Here is a 16679-nt window from a genome sequence, read left to right on the forward strand (position 1 = left end):
TCATGCTGTGAGATTATTTTGTTCGCTGCATGACTTGCTTTTTCCCCCTCAGTGCAAAATGCAATTCAATTTATGTTATAGGTCTACAGTTTTTAATGGTTGTTGCTTGACTGCTCATGCCAACAGTGCTGTTTCATATATTGCATATTTTCAAATAGCAAATATGATATATTAGGGTTTCTTTTTTGGGTTTAACACACACACACATATATATATTAATTAATTAATTCAGATTTTAAAGTCTCAGTCTCAAGCTTTATGCCTGATGAGTAACATTTTGTCCTGTTAAAAAACTGGCCATAAACATGCTTGCACCAACATGGTTTTGAATGCATGTCAGTGTAGACAAAGAACAAGTTGACATACAATATGGCTTAGATTTATTTGTCAAATTGTCTACTGGCGACAGACTACTGTCCTCCCTGTTTTCGTCTAAACCGTTATAAAATTAGCCTTCTATAATGCGTCTCTTAAAGGCCTTGGTGACAGATCAGTTTCCAGCCATGCCCAGGTCCGGTGGGCCATAATTACATTTTATTGATTCCTCTTCTGCCCGTACGGATACCCTTTATTGGATGCAGAAAATCCATTTCAGTCTTAGCACCACTTCAACTCAAAAACCTCGTCTTAGACTGATTCTGTTTATTCTATTGATTTCTGTCTTGATAAATGAAGGGTTGTAACGATTAGATCAGGATTCCCCATGGGTAAAAAAGACATCAAGACATCTTCAAATGTATCATATATACACTCAAGTGTGTGTAAATAGTGCTTCACCTTTAGGCCAGACCTTTTATGTGTCTCTTTATTGCCTAATGAGGCTTGACAGAGCAATAATACATGCATGGGTGTGTGAGTTTTTATAGCTTGATGTTCAGTACATCAACAAATTGCTGCGCAAAAGATCTTTGCATGTTTCTCTGATCCCTCTCTTCAAAGTCCCTTTGTGTCCATTCAGCCTCTGCTGAGGGATGGAGAGATCATCTCTGAACAGGAGGATAAAGGAGATTACTGCAGATTAGAGTTGGCACGTGTCCATCTGCTTCCGTCATTCATATACAGCAACATCACAGTTCTTTACCGCAATCCAGAAGCGGCAATGCTAATAAAATGAAAATGCAATTTTGCAAAGACCCTTTCATCCAAACACAACGTATAATAGACCTGACGGGAACAGTCCCTGAGCTGCAAACTACACAGAAGCAAATTTCCCTCAAGGACAGAGTGGAGATTGAGCGTGGCCTTGAACTCGTTTAGCCTTGTTGTTTGCTCTCCTCTCAATATTATAATAGGAAACTCACTTCAAACCTAAAGTTAATTGAAATATATTTTAAATGATCTGTCATATTGATTTTGATTTCCAAACCATACAGTGAAAAAAACAAAGAAGTAGTTACACCTTGGTGAACTGGTGGTTACTACGTACAATGGTTTGGGTTGAGATTTTTCCTAAAAATCCAAATTAATCACACTGTATGAATTTCTTAAACTGTCACCTGATAAAATATATTTTGAGATCAGGTTTTAATACAGCATTTATTCTTACAAAAGGCAGTGTTTTTTTTTTTTTAAAGAATGGGAGTTTAAATAGTAATCACGTGTACTCTTATTGGTTGTTACAGAAAGGAAAGCAAATATTGTGGCCAGTTTCAGGGAAATGTTGTCAGGTTTTTCCACTGGGTTGTGTGGAAAAGTGCTGGTGTGCACGTCTCGTCTTGGTCACAGAATTTAGAAAAAAGAACATCCTTTAAGAATCTCTGGGCTGGAAAATGTTTGTTGACATGCCTCTTCCAATAGGGGAAAAGAAAGACACCTTTTATAGCTATTGCATGTCATTAATAAAATTAGAATATTCAGTTACAACACTGAAAACTTGTATTGCAAGAAAAATAGGTTTACATTATAAGTTCTATAGTTTGCTTACTTCGGTAGGCTAGGCTATAGTACTATGGTTCCAACTTGTTATTAGCAACTTCTGCCATCAAAAGAATCTAACAAATTGGTAAATAACGTGAAAGAGACTCTTTGAATCAGATCCAGCAATGATGTTTTTGCTCAAACTGTGATAAAGTGCCTCTGTGTATAGTGTTTCGGCACTTAATGTAGGCTATTTGTTGAAAATGTGACCTCATGAATGCGCAATATCCAATTATCTTTAATGTATTAAGAACATTCAGCAGCGGCGAGCGCAGAACAGCGGCTACGAGAGTCTATGATTGAAGCTCACGTGCCAAAAATATCCTCACTGGAGCACCGCTGCGCGTTCCCGACCACTCCGAGGCATGTGACTGCGCGCCCACGCGATCAGTCAGGCAGATGCGGAGAAAGCGAGAGCAGGAAGGCGAAGCATCACTTTAACTTCATTTAACTTTATCTCCCGAACACTGGGACTCCTGCCGGACGTATTCCATAACACACTCAGGACCGACTATTATTTGAACGAACGAGGGGCTTTGCGAAGGTTTTTTTTTTATGTTGGAGTCCAATTTGACCATGGATTCAGTCGCACCTGGAAAAAAAAGGTAAACAAGCACCACTTTCTGTGTTTAGATATGCGCTTGTTTTGGGAATAATATTCCTTAATTAACTGAATTTTGCTCTATGCTTGTAGTTGTAGTCTACAGTTTGTCAATAATTTTCGCTTTATAACCTGTTGTCACATTTATGATTCATACCTCTGTATGAATAAAACCGCAACAAGAGTATTTATTTCACAACTTGCATGTTTAGCAAGATTACTGCTTTAAAACGAAGTGTAGAAACGGAAGAGTTAACCTATAGAAAAACGATGTTGTTACAGAAAAGTGGACTGACTGTATCGTAACAGTTGTGCGCTGATTAGCGAGGCTCTTGATTTTTTTTAATTGAGTCAATTGAACCGGTTCACAAAACCGACCTGAACGATTCGTTCACGAATCAATCTCAATAGAACTGTTGTGAAGGCATGAAATCTGCCTTTCTGCAGTGAGAACTGTCCGTTTCGACGTTTGATCTAGTTCATTAAGTGAGCTAAGTAGAAACATAAAGCTAAGCAACCAGTTTACTTTAATAGCCGAAAAGCAGTAATAAAACGTACATTTGGGTGACGTTACCCGAAATAAGACTATGCCTGATAGTTTCATCAACACGAGTGCGAGTTCACCCTAAATGTAAATTATATGTACATGCAGATGATTTTTAGGTTCTGATCATTGCTTCAATAAACTGTGAACAAAAAAATAAACAATAGCGTTAGCTACATGGCGTTACTGGAGCGTGTTTTGCGGATATCTAGGGACCGGGCAGTGACATAACCACGTCGTTACGTAAAGGAATTGCTTGGATGAATCCTTTTTCTAAACGAACCGACTTCGCATCACTGCCACAGATAAGATATCGCATTCTGTTTTCAAGACTAGAGGAATTGTTTCTTTTTCACGCGATTCACATTTTGGTCTAAAAGCGATCTGAGTCTGGATTTGACTGATTTTATTGCACATGCGCAGCGGTAAAGGATTTCCTGTAAACCCGTTGAACTTCCACATCACATATAGCGGGTTTGATTGATCATCTCTTCCTTTAAAAATCACTTAGGAGCCTTGCTGAAAGATACGGCCTAGCGCCCTTTAATTAAAAAAGCGGGGCTAGGTGCTTAAACCTATTCACGAGGCAGCGTTTGAAATGGAACATTTTTTTTTTTTTTGCACCCTATTTGAAAATGCATTAGAGTTTGCGTTTTTGCAATGAAATTCAGTGTAGGCTACTTTACAGTGCCGTACGTTGTTTATTTATGTCCATTTTTAACTGCGCAGCCACACGAAGGTTAGATCTTTGGTGTTGCTCTGCTCTCCCCTGAAAGCAGACTGTAGTGTTTTGCTCTGGATCAGCTGACACCTCTCCTCTTGGCTCTATGGTAAAGGTCCCCTGTGTGCTATCAGCTTGTGGCCTGTCGCCGCTGTCATTCGCAAGGGTGTAAAACGAAGCTGAGAAAGGTTAGGCTGCTCCTGCACTTATCAAACCAGCCATTCATCCTCTTAGAAATAGAATTCGTAAATAGAAGGGAATTTACTATCAGACAGAAGAATGTTGACCTTTGCTTGAATAATGTCCTGCTTGCTCGTCATTGGAGTTTTTTTTAGTATGGATTTCATTTACAGGTCTCTGTTATTATGTCTAATAAAGTATCCACAGGATGCCAAGAAGCCCTAAATGTTCATGAGCACCTTAAAGGACAGGATAATGGCATTAACCTAGATTCTATTCAAAATCCGGCATGATCCTTTATCAAGCGCTCTTAAACACACAACTTACTCGTACACGCAGAGAGCGTTTCTGCTCGTGCCGTAAAGAAGTTCAGAAGGAGAGTATTAAACATGATACTGTATTAAAACTGGTTATAAATACACCAACTTGTTGATAATAACGGTCGAGGTTGCAGATTTAGCGGAGATATATTAAACAGAGATGTTGTCCTGCAAGAGTGTGTATGCACTGTCCTTGCTAAAATATTTAGACCATAGTAAGTGTGCCTTATGTGCGTGGGTTATAAATAATGAAACATGTAGTCCCCTGCAGGAAGCAGTTTGCTGGTCAGAAGGAGAGAAAACAGAGAGCAGGTTGACTGACAGAAAGCTTATTGGATCATTATTATTAAACATGCTGAGGGGCAGAGCTCGTCTCACAGAGGGGGCTGTGATCATGCTAAAGGCTCCGTCTGTCTGCTCTCCACAGCCTGGCTCAGCACATCTGAGATGACTTCTTGAATATTAGATCAGAGTTCAGAGCGTAACTGCTATATTAGATACCTTAGGCATGATTTTAGTTTAAAACTAGTCTGTTTCAAAGCTTACCTTTGTGTTCATGTGGTGTGTCAAATGTCAGTTTAGTAACATTAGTTAATGCATGAGGTATCATGTCCTAACAATGGCATATATTGTAATGTTAATTTCTGCATATACTAAAAATACTACATATTTAACATTTCACTTTCAGCTATTTAAGGTTCAACATTTTAGCTAATGCACTAACCAGTATTAACAAATTGAACCTGGTTGCATAGTGCTCAACAGTTTCCCTTGTGGCTCTTTATTGTGTTTTATACTACATGATGTTCTGTTTGATGTTTTAATGTTCTCTCAGCAGGGGTTTGTGGTTAGCTTATTTTTTTTTCATTGTGCTACTCTGACTGTTATCTTAAACCAGCATCTATAACTTCCTACAGCACAGATGTGTATAGAAACGTACAGTAATCTATGTCCTACAGTATGTCGAGACAAAAATTTGGAGCGGTATACAGAACCTTTAGGTTTAGGAACCTTTAGGGTTTAGGTAAAAGATTTTGACAGATGGAAGAACACTGTAGGGACGTGTTGATTTTAATGTGCAATATGCAATAAATAAAGTAAATGCATGGCAACATTGGAATGTACATTATGAAAATTGGATATTTATTTAGAGATTTACTAAAGATTACATTGAACATTAATATTAAATCACTTTATTACACGTCACACATTATTATCAACCACTAACACTGACAAGATCACAGGCGCTAATCTACATCAGGAGCCTGCATGAAGCTGCTATGAAGCATGGCTACCGTGTAGTCAAGGTCATTGCATCGTGAAGGTTACTCAGATATGCTTATGATAGAAACGGATAACTAATAAGGTTTCAATAGTGTACTGTTTTGTGTTAACGTGTTTACTACATCTCAAGTGCATGCAAACCATTGGACATTAAAGAATCCACATTTGTTTCATTATATATTTCTAATTAGTGTAATGAATAGGACACGGTCAGCAGGGTGGCTGGAAGCTCTTGCGTGTTTGTTGGTGCACGACTAATGTCTTTTTTTGTCTTCACTGCTCTGTTGCACCTGAAACAGCATTTACAAATAACAGGTGGAGTGATTCAGAGAAACAGACAGGAAGAGGGGTGAGACGACTAAGTGGTTTTTTTAGCATTCACTTTCAGGGTGATAGGCTGGCCAGCATTCAGATGCTCTAACTACTGCACTATATCAGAGTACAGACCTCAAAGTGAGCTCCCAGAGTTCAAAAGTGTATGTCTGTGTGTAAGCTTTGCATCCTCTAATATATGACTGTGTCTTGTCTCATAAGGGGCCTTAGAGAAAGACAGAAAATACACACACACACACACACGCACACTCAAACACGGCATAGCGGACCCTTTTTTTTTCACTTGCAGACCGACAACACTGATAGAAATAATTGTAGAATGTGTGCTTAAAACTGAAACTAAAGTATAACAGGGTGCCATTAAATGTATTTTAAAAAAAGAAAATATAGAAGTCCGGGGACAAATTGAATTTTTGCAAAATTGTAAATAAATGTATATATTTGATAAATTATAATATTAAATGCATTAATGTATTGGCCAAAAAGCAGAGAAATTATTTTAATGTAATTCTACAAATTGTGATCGTAATAACATAAATTGTATGTTGAAAGATTAAAACAAAAGAAAGTTGTTTTTTTTACATTGTTGGATTAAGGTATTTTATTATATATTTCCACATTTTAATAGCCAGTAACTTTTGTTCCTGCATAAATCAGCATTTTGAACAAACCATTTGAGCGATTGTTTCAAGGACTCACTCATATAAAGACAACCGAGTCCACCATGATTAAATAAGCTTTTTGATCAAATTAGTTGAACAAATGAGTCAGTGACTTGCTCATAAACACTATCACTTGTTGCCTTCTACTGGTGTAAGGATGTAACCTGCAAGAAGAATCATTGATAAATCCACACCACTTATTAATTCGAGATGATTGCAAATATTTTCGATATATTTAATTTACTTGCTAGGGTTTTTACAATAAATATGTTTTTCAGTTCTCTGCATCTGTCAATCACAGGCAGCTGTATACGATGCACCTGTTTCTAAATATATAAGCACATGGCAAAATTGTGCCCTCTGACGCATTTTATCGCAGGACCCAGATGCCCAGACAAAGATATTACCATTACACACACAAGTAATGTGAAGTCGGCACCAAACTGAATGTGACCTTCACAGTTGGCAAATTCATAAAAGCAAAACTGGTGAACTCACATCTCTCCAGTATGTGTCTACTTTTGACTGATTTGATGGTGTAAATTATGGCTTGTCGTATTTTAAATCTTGAGAAAGAGACAGAGTGGACATATAAATCAAGCAGAATTAATTAAACAGTGTTGACATCTCTGCCTAGTCTTGTCCGCGGATATTTTATGAGCTCTTGATTTTCCGTATTTGCCCTGAGGACAGCTCACAGCAAACATCACGATGTCAGGAACTGTACAGTAGGATCTTTGTGTGTCTGAAAGTGGTTTTACCTGTTGCGTCTCCATCGAGTCTCTGTTAATAAGGCGACTGTCTTCAGCCTGCCTGACCCTAAATAACACCGAATTACAGATCAACACATTATAATACATTATTGTTCGTCTATTCAAAGCAGAAGCCCTAGAGTGTAACAGTTTTATAATTTTTTTATTATTGTGTTTGCCGGTCTGCACCTTTGCTTAACGTTTGCTGCTGGTTTATATACTGCAAACTTACATGTGTGCATTTCAAAGCTCTAGGATGTATGATTTTGACTGTTTCATAGCACACAGGTGTGCATTGCTGAAGATATTAACAGCACAGACACTTATTGTGGATTACATGCTTTAATTATAGAGTGAGTTCAGAACGAAGGAAGGAAAAATCCAGAGATGCGGCACGTTGTCGGAGAGGAAAAGAGTCTGAGGTGTTTTATGAACTGGCCAGAGAACTGCCCCTCCCCCACAGTGTCACCTCTAACCTGGATAAAGCATCAGTCATGAGATTTGCACTCAGTTATCTACGGCTGCGTAAACTACTGAACACAGGTGAGAGAGAGACATATATCCGTTCAGATTCATTTGGTAGGTTTGCTGTGTTTGTTTCTGACAGAACGTGTTCTTTTTTTAAATCTCTTCTTTAGATGTACTGATTGAGGAGTCTGAATTAGATTCTCAGTGGAACAGTTCGTATCTGAAAGCTCTGGATGGGTTTCTCATGGTTCTTTCTGCTGATGGCGACATTGTCTACCTGTCAGAGAATGTCAGCAAGTGTCTGGGCCTTCCTCAGGTGAGTTCCAACTCACATCAGAAGTCTTTTTTTGTTGCTCGTTTCAAAACATTAACTAACGCAAATTATAATTCTTATCATCAGTTAACTTGTATATACCATAGAAATCATTGTAATGTGTTGAAATGGTCTTAAAAACAATTCTTATTATTATCAATGTTAAAAACAGTTGTGCTTTTTAATATTTGTATATGTTTTTTAAGTACTTTTTTTTTACAAATTACGATTATTTTTTTTGCTATATTTTGGGTAAGAATTTGGGTAATATTACATTGAGTATTACTATAGTAAATGTAATAAATTCCATAATCCACATTTCATTGTAAGATGCTAACTAAATCACTGATGTGGCTATGAATGTTTATCCAGTTAATAAAAATTCAAATAGTAGCATGTTTTAAACCATTTCTTTTCCTTGTAGATCGACCTCACTGGACATAGTGTGTTTGAGTTTACTCATCCATGTGACCACGAAGAGCTCAGAGAAATGCTGGCACACAGAACCGGTAAAATTCTCTCTTTTTCTTTCTCTGTTTCAGTCACAACCATGATCACTCATGATCATCTCTCTTGGTTGGTTCCCACATTTAGGTCTGCCTAAAAAAGCCAAGGAGCAGCACAAAAACAGAAGTTTTCTACTGAGGATGAAATGTACCCTGACCAGTAGAGGGCGCACCGTCAATGTCAAATCGGCCTCCTGGAAGGTACCACCCCTTATTTGTTATTACTTTTTACCATGTGGCTAGATATCACTTTGAAAGCATCTATGCAGTGAAACTGGATCCATATTTATCCCCATCAGCCTCTCTTTCTGTCAGGTGCTGCGCTGTTCGGGCCATATCCGCACAACAGATGGCATCAAGAAAGGTGTATGTGAGGAAAAAAACGTGTGTTCAACGTACCTGGTGCTCATCTGTGAGTCTATTCCCCACCCGGTGAACATTGAGGCTCCTCTGGATTCTAGAACATTTCTCAGCCGCCACACTTTAGATATGCGCTTCACCTACTGCGATGAGAGGTAAAGTCCCAGAGAGCTGAGAGCTGTACAATAACACCTGCCCCGCTCAGTACAAAATGCTAATATGCTGACAGCTACTACACCTAATATTTGAGCAACATTTCTTATAGGGTGAACACTCAAGTCACTTAAAATGTACACTGCATTTTTTTGGATGCCATGGACCCGCAAAAAATCTCCTTGTTTCTTCCTTTTCCTAAATCATAAAAGCAACTTTATTTATTTTTATGTATACAAACTCTGTGGGAAAACTTTTTGTTTCTAAAATTTTATATTTCTATCTGAACAGATTTCTAAAAAGAAATTAAATTACTTAAGTGCCAAACACTTTTAAATTATATTCATTTGAACGTTCTATCCATTAAATAATTCAGGAAAACAAGTGTTTCATGGTTTTCACCAAATCAGCATATTAGAATAATTTCTGAAGGATCATGTGACACTGAAGACTGGTGTAATGGCCGATGAAAATTCAACTGTGCCATCACAGGAACGAGTTACGTTTTCAACTATATTACTAACTAAGAACTAAAACAGATCTTTTTCACAAAAGTACTTTTTATTTTATTGTGCTGAATTGTGTATTTTAAAAACATTTTAAAAAATGTTCGGCCCCAAACTATTGAAAAGTAGTGTATGTATGTATGTATAGTAGTATTTTTATATTATTACAATATATATATATATATATATATATATATATATATATATATATATATATATATATATATATTTTTTTTTTTTTTTAAAAGCTTTTTGTCACTATGTTAAACAGTATGTTTTAATGCTAAAATATATATATTTTACAATATTATCCTATTAAGTTTATTATTATTACAAATATCCAAATTAATAATAATAAATACAGAACTTTTTTCAAAACCTTTAGAATCTTGTGAAGTAGCTCATCTAGGTATTTTTGCTTACAATTTCCGGACTAATGGACATTTGTGTTGAGATGTGGAGAGATGTGCGCTGAAGAGCCAGACTTATTTTTTTTCGCCATCTAGTGGTAACTTGTGAAAGCTGCAGTGTTACAGAGCGGCATGCAACTTGTGTGTGTTTGCAGGATCACAGGGCTGTTGGGTTTTGAGCCAGTGGATCTGTTGCAGCATTCTGTGTATGAATACTATCACGCGCTGGATTCTGACCACATGACCAAAACACACCACAACCGTAAGAACATATACATGCAGTTCACTTACACAAGTCTAAATGAAGATCCATCGTAATGCTTCATATATGTCTCTCTTTGCAGTGTTTGTGAAGGGACAGGTGTGTACTGGACAGTACCGGCTGCTGGCTAAAGCAGGAGGGTTCGCTTGGGCAGAGACTCAAGCCACTGTGATCTATAACAGTAAAAACTCCCAGCCACAATGCGTGGTCTGCGTCAACTACATTCTCAGGTGGGTGCATCGAAATGTGTGTCGACCTGAATAGAAGTATGTGTTTGTGTTTGTTTAGGTGCCATTATTTTCATCTGTCTTTATTTGCAGTGGCATTGAACAGCCCGAACAAATCCTGTCCCTTCAGCAAACCAACAGCACAAAAATAAAACAGGAACAGGAAGAACACCACAAGGAGTCACTCGGAACTGAAATGACTATGGCAGAGTTGAAAAAGGAGGCAAAGGCAAAGGATGAGAAGGAGGAGTGTGTGAGAGAGGAGCTACATGACAGCCTGAAGGGGGAGCCAGAGGCACTGACTGGAGCAGACCCCGTCCTCACTCTGGATATCACCAGCACAGGTTTGAATGCCACAATAGAAATTTGATTTAGTTGACATAGTTTCAGGGTCATTCACACTATTTCAGCCTGCAGTAAATTCAGTCTTTTCATATTTTAACTTTACAAAAATAGCCTGATTGTTATTGCAAACTGGTATTTGTTATCACATTTTGACATTGTTATTTTTCTAATGATTTACCTAATGAAACGGAAGTCTCTCACATTCATAGAACATTGCTTCGTCAGTGTTGCAAAATAATGGATAAATGGATCAAGTATGCACCAATATTTGTATTGTGTAAAAACCATATTGTGTTTTACCATTCAGAAAACGTTTCGGAGGAGTTTAACGTTCTTGCTGTATGTTATTTTTATTTTTTGCAGAATCCGCACTCTCTGTGTTGACAGAAATTCCTCTCTACAATGATGTTATGTTGCCCTCTTCAAGTGTTCTTTTACCTCTCTCGCCCCTCTCTCCTCCCTGCTCCTCCCTAAATGACGATGACGCCTCCACAGCCCATCTACAACCTGACGACTTCCAATTCCCACAATCTTCGCCTCCTGATTCCTCCAGATCCCAGGTGGGGCCTAGTCACGATTTTACAATACATTTCCTCATACTTTACAAGTGTTTTGACTTTTTCTACTTTGGATTGGCTGCTTGTTTATGTTCAGGTCGATATCCCTGTGGATTCAGAATTAAGTGACGAGCTTAAACCGGATCAAGTGGAAAGGCTATTTTCTATGGATATAGAGTCCAAGACACCCTTTAATACACAGGTGGATGAAAGTTCAAACCTACTGCTTCCACACAGCTATCAGTATAAGTCCAAGATGAGCGTATCAACCAACATGATATGTACTGCACCTTAATCTGCTCATTAATGCTGATTCATTATGATGATTTTTTTAGGGAGTGAGTTTGGATCTAGAGATGCTGGCTCCGTACATTCCCATGGATGATGATTTCCAGCTGCGGACTGGTTCTCCAGCCGAGTCGATGTGTTCCAGCCCTGGGGCAGCATTTGAACTGACCCCCTCGAGCAGCACACAAACTGCCCCTGCTCTCCCAGCTGCCCCTCTAGACTTAGTGTCCTGTGATACTGTTCCGCAGAACATTAGAACCACAGAGCAGGACAACAGCAGGTGAGACTTGCTTTGTTGTTCAGATTTTTTGTTGCAAACAAACACTTAACAGATGAACAAATAAACAGTTGTTATTCGAGGAACAATCTGTTTTTTTTGCCTTCCTTTTCCTCCTTCTCTTTCTGTTTCTTTCTATAACTCTCTAGGGAAATTATTCAAGACGGTGATATTTCTTCTAAATGTCAGACCAACCCAAAGCCACTCAAGAGAAAACTGGAGACCATACCTCTGTCTGAAGCAATAAGGCTGGTATGTTTGAGCGTTAGTGTGTATGGTTGCATACAGCTCTGGAATACTTGATTTTGAGTGGTCATTTACTTCAATGAACTATCTTTGTTTATAAAACAGAACCATATTCAGAGCTGTTGTAAAATACACTTTTAACATGCACATTTTAACATGCCTCATTAAATCAGTATTATTACATCACTATTGGTGTGTGTTTCTTGTAAATTAAAAGGAACAGTTCCTCCAAAAATAAAAATTTGCTTTACCTTCAAGCCATCAAAGATCTAGATGAGTTTGTTTTTTCATCAGAACAGATTTGGATTAATTTTGCATTACGTCACTTGCTCACCAGTGGATCCTGTGCAGTGAATGGGTGCCGTCAGATTGAGAGCCAGCTGATAAAAACATCACAACAATCCACAATTATTCCACACCACTCCAGTGCAACAATTACCATTAAATTCAAATAGTTTCTTTCAAACACGCATCTTTTTGCTTCAAAAAGGCTGGAAAAGAGTGAATTGCTTAATGGATAGTGGATAATTGTGATATTTCTCCAAATATTTATTTATGCAGCCAGCACATTATTCTGTTTAGCACACAGCTTCCTACCAAATTATTTTGCATTATAGCAAAATTATCCTCTTTAGCGTGTTTAAATCACACAAATAGCACTTATCTACAGCAATGAATGAATATGTTACTTTGAATGTGAGGACGTTTGAAGGAGAGTTTATGACTGACCGTTGATGGTGTTTTCTCCCAGGGTTCTGTGCTGCAGGTGGTGACTGATTTTCCAGAGAAAAAGGTCAGAAAATCAGATGCTTCATCATCAGAAGGGATTCGTCATGCCACGATACTGTTGCTGCCATCTGGTACGTCACCATGGAGACCACACGCCAATGTGTGAAACCCTTGTGAATATTGTGAGATCAGTTGTTTTTCATGATTGTACAGTGACTAATTGCTCTTTCCGTTTTTCCCATAGATGTTGCGAGTAGGTTATTGAGCAGATCGTCAGAGGGTGGAGCCATAGCGATGCCCCTCCCCCAGCTTACCCGTTACGATTGTGAGGTAAATGCACCTGTGACTGGGCGGCAGCACCTGCTACAAGGGGAGGAGCTACTGTGTGCCTTGGACCTAGTTATTTAAAAAAAAAGCCATACTTTTGTGTTCCCATGTTTAGGGAGAGATCAGTGGCATTATGGATTACCTTCCATGGTGAGAAACTATGGTGAGGCAATCAAAACAGCTGGGATGCTTCTGCTCCTAATGAGTGGATGGTAAATACAAGCTGGGCATCAGAAAGCAAAAAAACGAATAAATAATAATCAATGAGGGTAAAGCAGAATTCGTAGAGCAGTTACGAGCTATGCTCTTACAGGTTAGAAATACGCACAGAGAAGAGAATATATATATTCGATTCTATATGAGATTGTATTGTGTGACAACTGCAAATATTATTCTTGCACAAATGACATGAATTTACCTGCAGCTTTCAGGAAATTTTATTTTATTAGCACTGCTGTTTTTATAATTACTTTCAAGGTACGTCTAAATGTTTTCTTTGTTCAGGTCTGTGTCCCACATGAAAACATGGATGTAAATGTGTGTAAATGTTGTGAAATGTCTAATGTGGCTGTTATTTTAAACCGTTTGATATATTATACAGCATTTGAGAGTGGTCAGCATTGGTAGAACGATCCACACTACTACCTAAAACTACCTTAATGTTGAAATTATTACTCACTGTTGTTATTATTGCTGAGATTTCCACTTAGTTAAATCTCTGAATATATCTAGGGCATTAACAAGTTAAATGTTCTCGTGTTCCCTATGAGATTCCTGTGTTATGTTAACAATGGCATATAGGAGGCATAAGATATGGTACAATGCCTAGTGTGTGAGCTTTGTTGCTGTGTGTTTCTCATGTTCTTCGTTGTGTCACATTGTCTTCAGGACAGTTGTAATGTCTGTGACAAATAAAAATGATTTTCAACGACATTCAGCCTTAAATATCAATGTGTGGTTTTAATTTGTAGCCTTAAAAATATCTCTTATTTTTTTTATTTAATTTTCATTTTTGGGTAAACTATCCCTTTAAGCCTTTTAATTCTTGTACGCCAATATATATGGAACAGGTTCAACACATGTAAACTCTTAAATACCTTTAAACAAATTTAATTTAACCTATTGTTGTTTAAGGCTTTTTACATTCTCTACAGCACTAAACCTAGCCGTCCTGTATATAAACAACACATTAACAAATGAGTCAAGCGTTTGCAACAGAATGTGTGTGTGTGTGTGTGTGTGTTCATCAAACACAACTCAGAACAAGAACTGTATTCAATTACTAGTGGCCTTGCCAAAGGACTTACTTCATCGCTCAAGACGCTGCATGGGCTCTTTATGTGCTGTGCGAGACACGCATACATACAAAACCTCAGAAGCTCCCTTCCACATTTCTGTGGGAAAATACTTACTAATGGCGAATGGCTTTATTCCTTGGTAACATTATACACAGCATTTTGTATCTGTGTCTGTCATCCAGGTTGAGTGAATGGCCCTCATTGAATTAAAGGGAAAATCCCATGATTCTTGCTTTTGTTGCTATGGAGAGGGCTGTTCTCGGTCCCTATGGACTGTTGCACTTTAATCAAACACCGACCAGTTTTCTGAAGGCAGGAAAAGGACTGTTTTTTCTATTTAACAGTTTGTTCTCACAAACATTTTCAGTAATGCTGATCGTTCTCCATAACGAACAGCTTTCCTCAGCAGGTTTGTTAGCGTACACTGGATAAAGCAAATGTCTAGAAATAATTTTCAGTTCCCAAATTCCCAAAACATTTAGAGAGAAGCAAAACACCGAATTAAATGTGACATGTTTCAGTTTGAAAAAAACAAAACAAAACAAAACCCAGAAACAGAACGGAACCAAACTTAACAACAGCTATTAAGCGGTTTAGCTCGGTTTGACGGGTGTTGTCACGTCTCTTCTGTCTGATGATTATTTTATTATCAGCAGCTAAAACAAACCTTTTGTAGTTATACTATTCTATGTTGTTATATAGTTATGCTATGGTTTTCTGTGTCAGTCATCACAGATGAGCGAGTGAGTCTTGTTTCGTACACACACGGAACACGATCATTTAGTGGATTCACTCCGGCATTTAAATGCGGTTGCCACGAAAATGTAGTGAGTCATTGAATCATTCACACAAACGATTCTTCCAAACACAATTCACTCACGAACGCAACCATAGACTGTAAAAAAAAAAAAAAAAAAAAAAAGATGGACGACGCGACTCCACTGCCTTCCGCTACAGAAAGTGAAGCCGAATAGTATGGCATAGTACTTAGTATGGCCGCAGACATCTTGCGAAAATGACGTCATTTTGAGCCAGAGTCTGCGCAGTAGAGATCGTGAAGTGGAGCCGCGGAATCAAAGACCGATGTAGACGCGAAGATTGACTTTTCAAGACTCGCGAGGCCCACCCAAACGCAACAAGCGGCCGGCTTTTTCGTGAGTCACCGAATCATTCACCGAATCGATTTGTTCAAATCAAAATCGAACCACCAGTCGGCAGTAGCTAGCTTGTGTTGCTTGGAGAACGCGACTGATTCCGCGGCGGTTTGGTTTGGAGCTGTTTTTACTGGAGAAGCACAAGTAGGCAAAGTGGCAATATACTGTGATCGCACTCTTAAGTTGGTGCTACTTTTGGATGTGGTGGAAAACCGTGAAGGTGGTTCGAAGCACCGGTGCAGACGTGGAGGACATCTTGTCATAGTAGTGACAAATAAATTGAGGTTTGTGTTTCTTTTACAACTGGTGATTTTTTGGAGGTTTGTATATGGGCATTTTTAAAAAAAATACTTTTCTCTTGTGTATGGCTATGAAGCTAAAAACTATGAAATCCACCCCAACAGCTAAAGTTTCATCAAAGTGTGACATGGTTTGAAAGGTTTTTTTTGTTGCATTAGTTATACAGTGTAACTTTTAAACAGCTTTAGAGTTTCGGTTTGAGGTATTCAGAATGTAGTTTGGTTAAGGGTAACTCATACCACATCAGTGCTACTTTGCAAAATCTGCTGAGAGACTACAAAAAACCCCAGCAATGCACACAATCTCACAAATGGGTTTCCTGTAGTTGATGCCTGCATATGGTATATCGATCAAAAGCGTGTGTAATGGACTGAAGATGTCTATCTCTTCCTCAGCTTTAACTGAGCTCCAGCAGACAGCCAGAAGGCCTGTTTTCACTTATGTCTGTTAAACATACTAACCCACACATCACTCTTCTTCTACGGGCGCATGCACGCACAATCATTCACACACACACACACACACACACACACACACACAAAACTATTTGTCCTCAGAGGACCTGTTATAAAACCCTTTTACATGTGAAAGCTTGACTGTTTTCTATGGACACACACCAACAGAAAAACCTCATATATC

The 16679-nt window shown here is 38.3% G+C and overlaps 1 protein-coding gene across 2 annotated transcripts; it reads left to right on the top strand.

Moving 5' to 3' along the window:
• The first annotated feature begins 2296 nt into the window (after window positions 1-2296).
• Window positions 2297-14219, top strand: hif1aa (hypoxia inducible factor 1 subunit alpha a). Of its 2 annotated transcripts, none has more exons than XM_043256273.1 (15): window positions 2297-2522; window positions 7667-7857; window positions 7953-8098; window positions 8520-8604; window positions 8690-8802; window positions 8917-9116; window positions 10186-10292; window positions 10375-10522; window positions 10613-10863; window positions 11228-11424; window positions 11519-11623; window positions 11757-11989; window positions 12136-12238; window positions 12984-13092; window positions 13206-14219. In XM_043256273.1, the coding sequence occupies exons 1-15, from the start codon at window positions 2473-2475 to the stop codon at window positions 13367-13369; spliced, it is 2202 nt and encodes a 733-aa protein (XP_043112208.1). In that variant the 5' UTR covers window positions 2297-2472; the 3' UTR covers window positions 13370-14219. The 2 variants fall into 2 exon arrangements, with proteins under 2 accessions (XP_043112208.1, XP_043112209.1); XM_043256274.1 differs by lacking the exon at window positions 2297-2522 and adding an exon at window positions 3439-3971.
• The last annotated feature ends 2460 nt before the right edge of the window (window positions 14220-16679 follow it).

Source organism: Puntigrus tetrazona, chromosome 13 (genome assembly GCF_018831695.1).
Source record: "Puntigrus tetrazona isolate hp1 chromosome 13, ASM1883169v1, whole genome shotgun sequence".
NCBI lineage: Eukaryota > Metazoa > Chordata > Actinopteri > Cypriniformes > Cyprinidae > Puntigrus > Puntigrus tetrazona.

Bases quoted from the DNA above. Each gene is read 5' to 3' on its own strand.
- hif1aa (XM_043256273.1), top strand. From the start codon at position 2,473: ATGTTGGAGTCCAATTTGACCATGGATTCAGTCGCACCTGGAAAAAAA. The intron at 9,117-10,185 runs GTAAAGTCCCAG...GTGTGTTTGCAG, and splicing joins TTCACCTACTGCGATGAGAG to GATCACAGGGCTGTTGGGTT. The intron at 13,093-13,205 runs GTACGTCACCAT...TTTTTCCCATAG, and splicing joins GATACTGTTGCTGCCATCTG to ATGTTGCGAGTAGGTTATTG.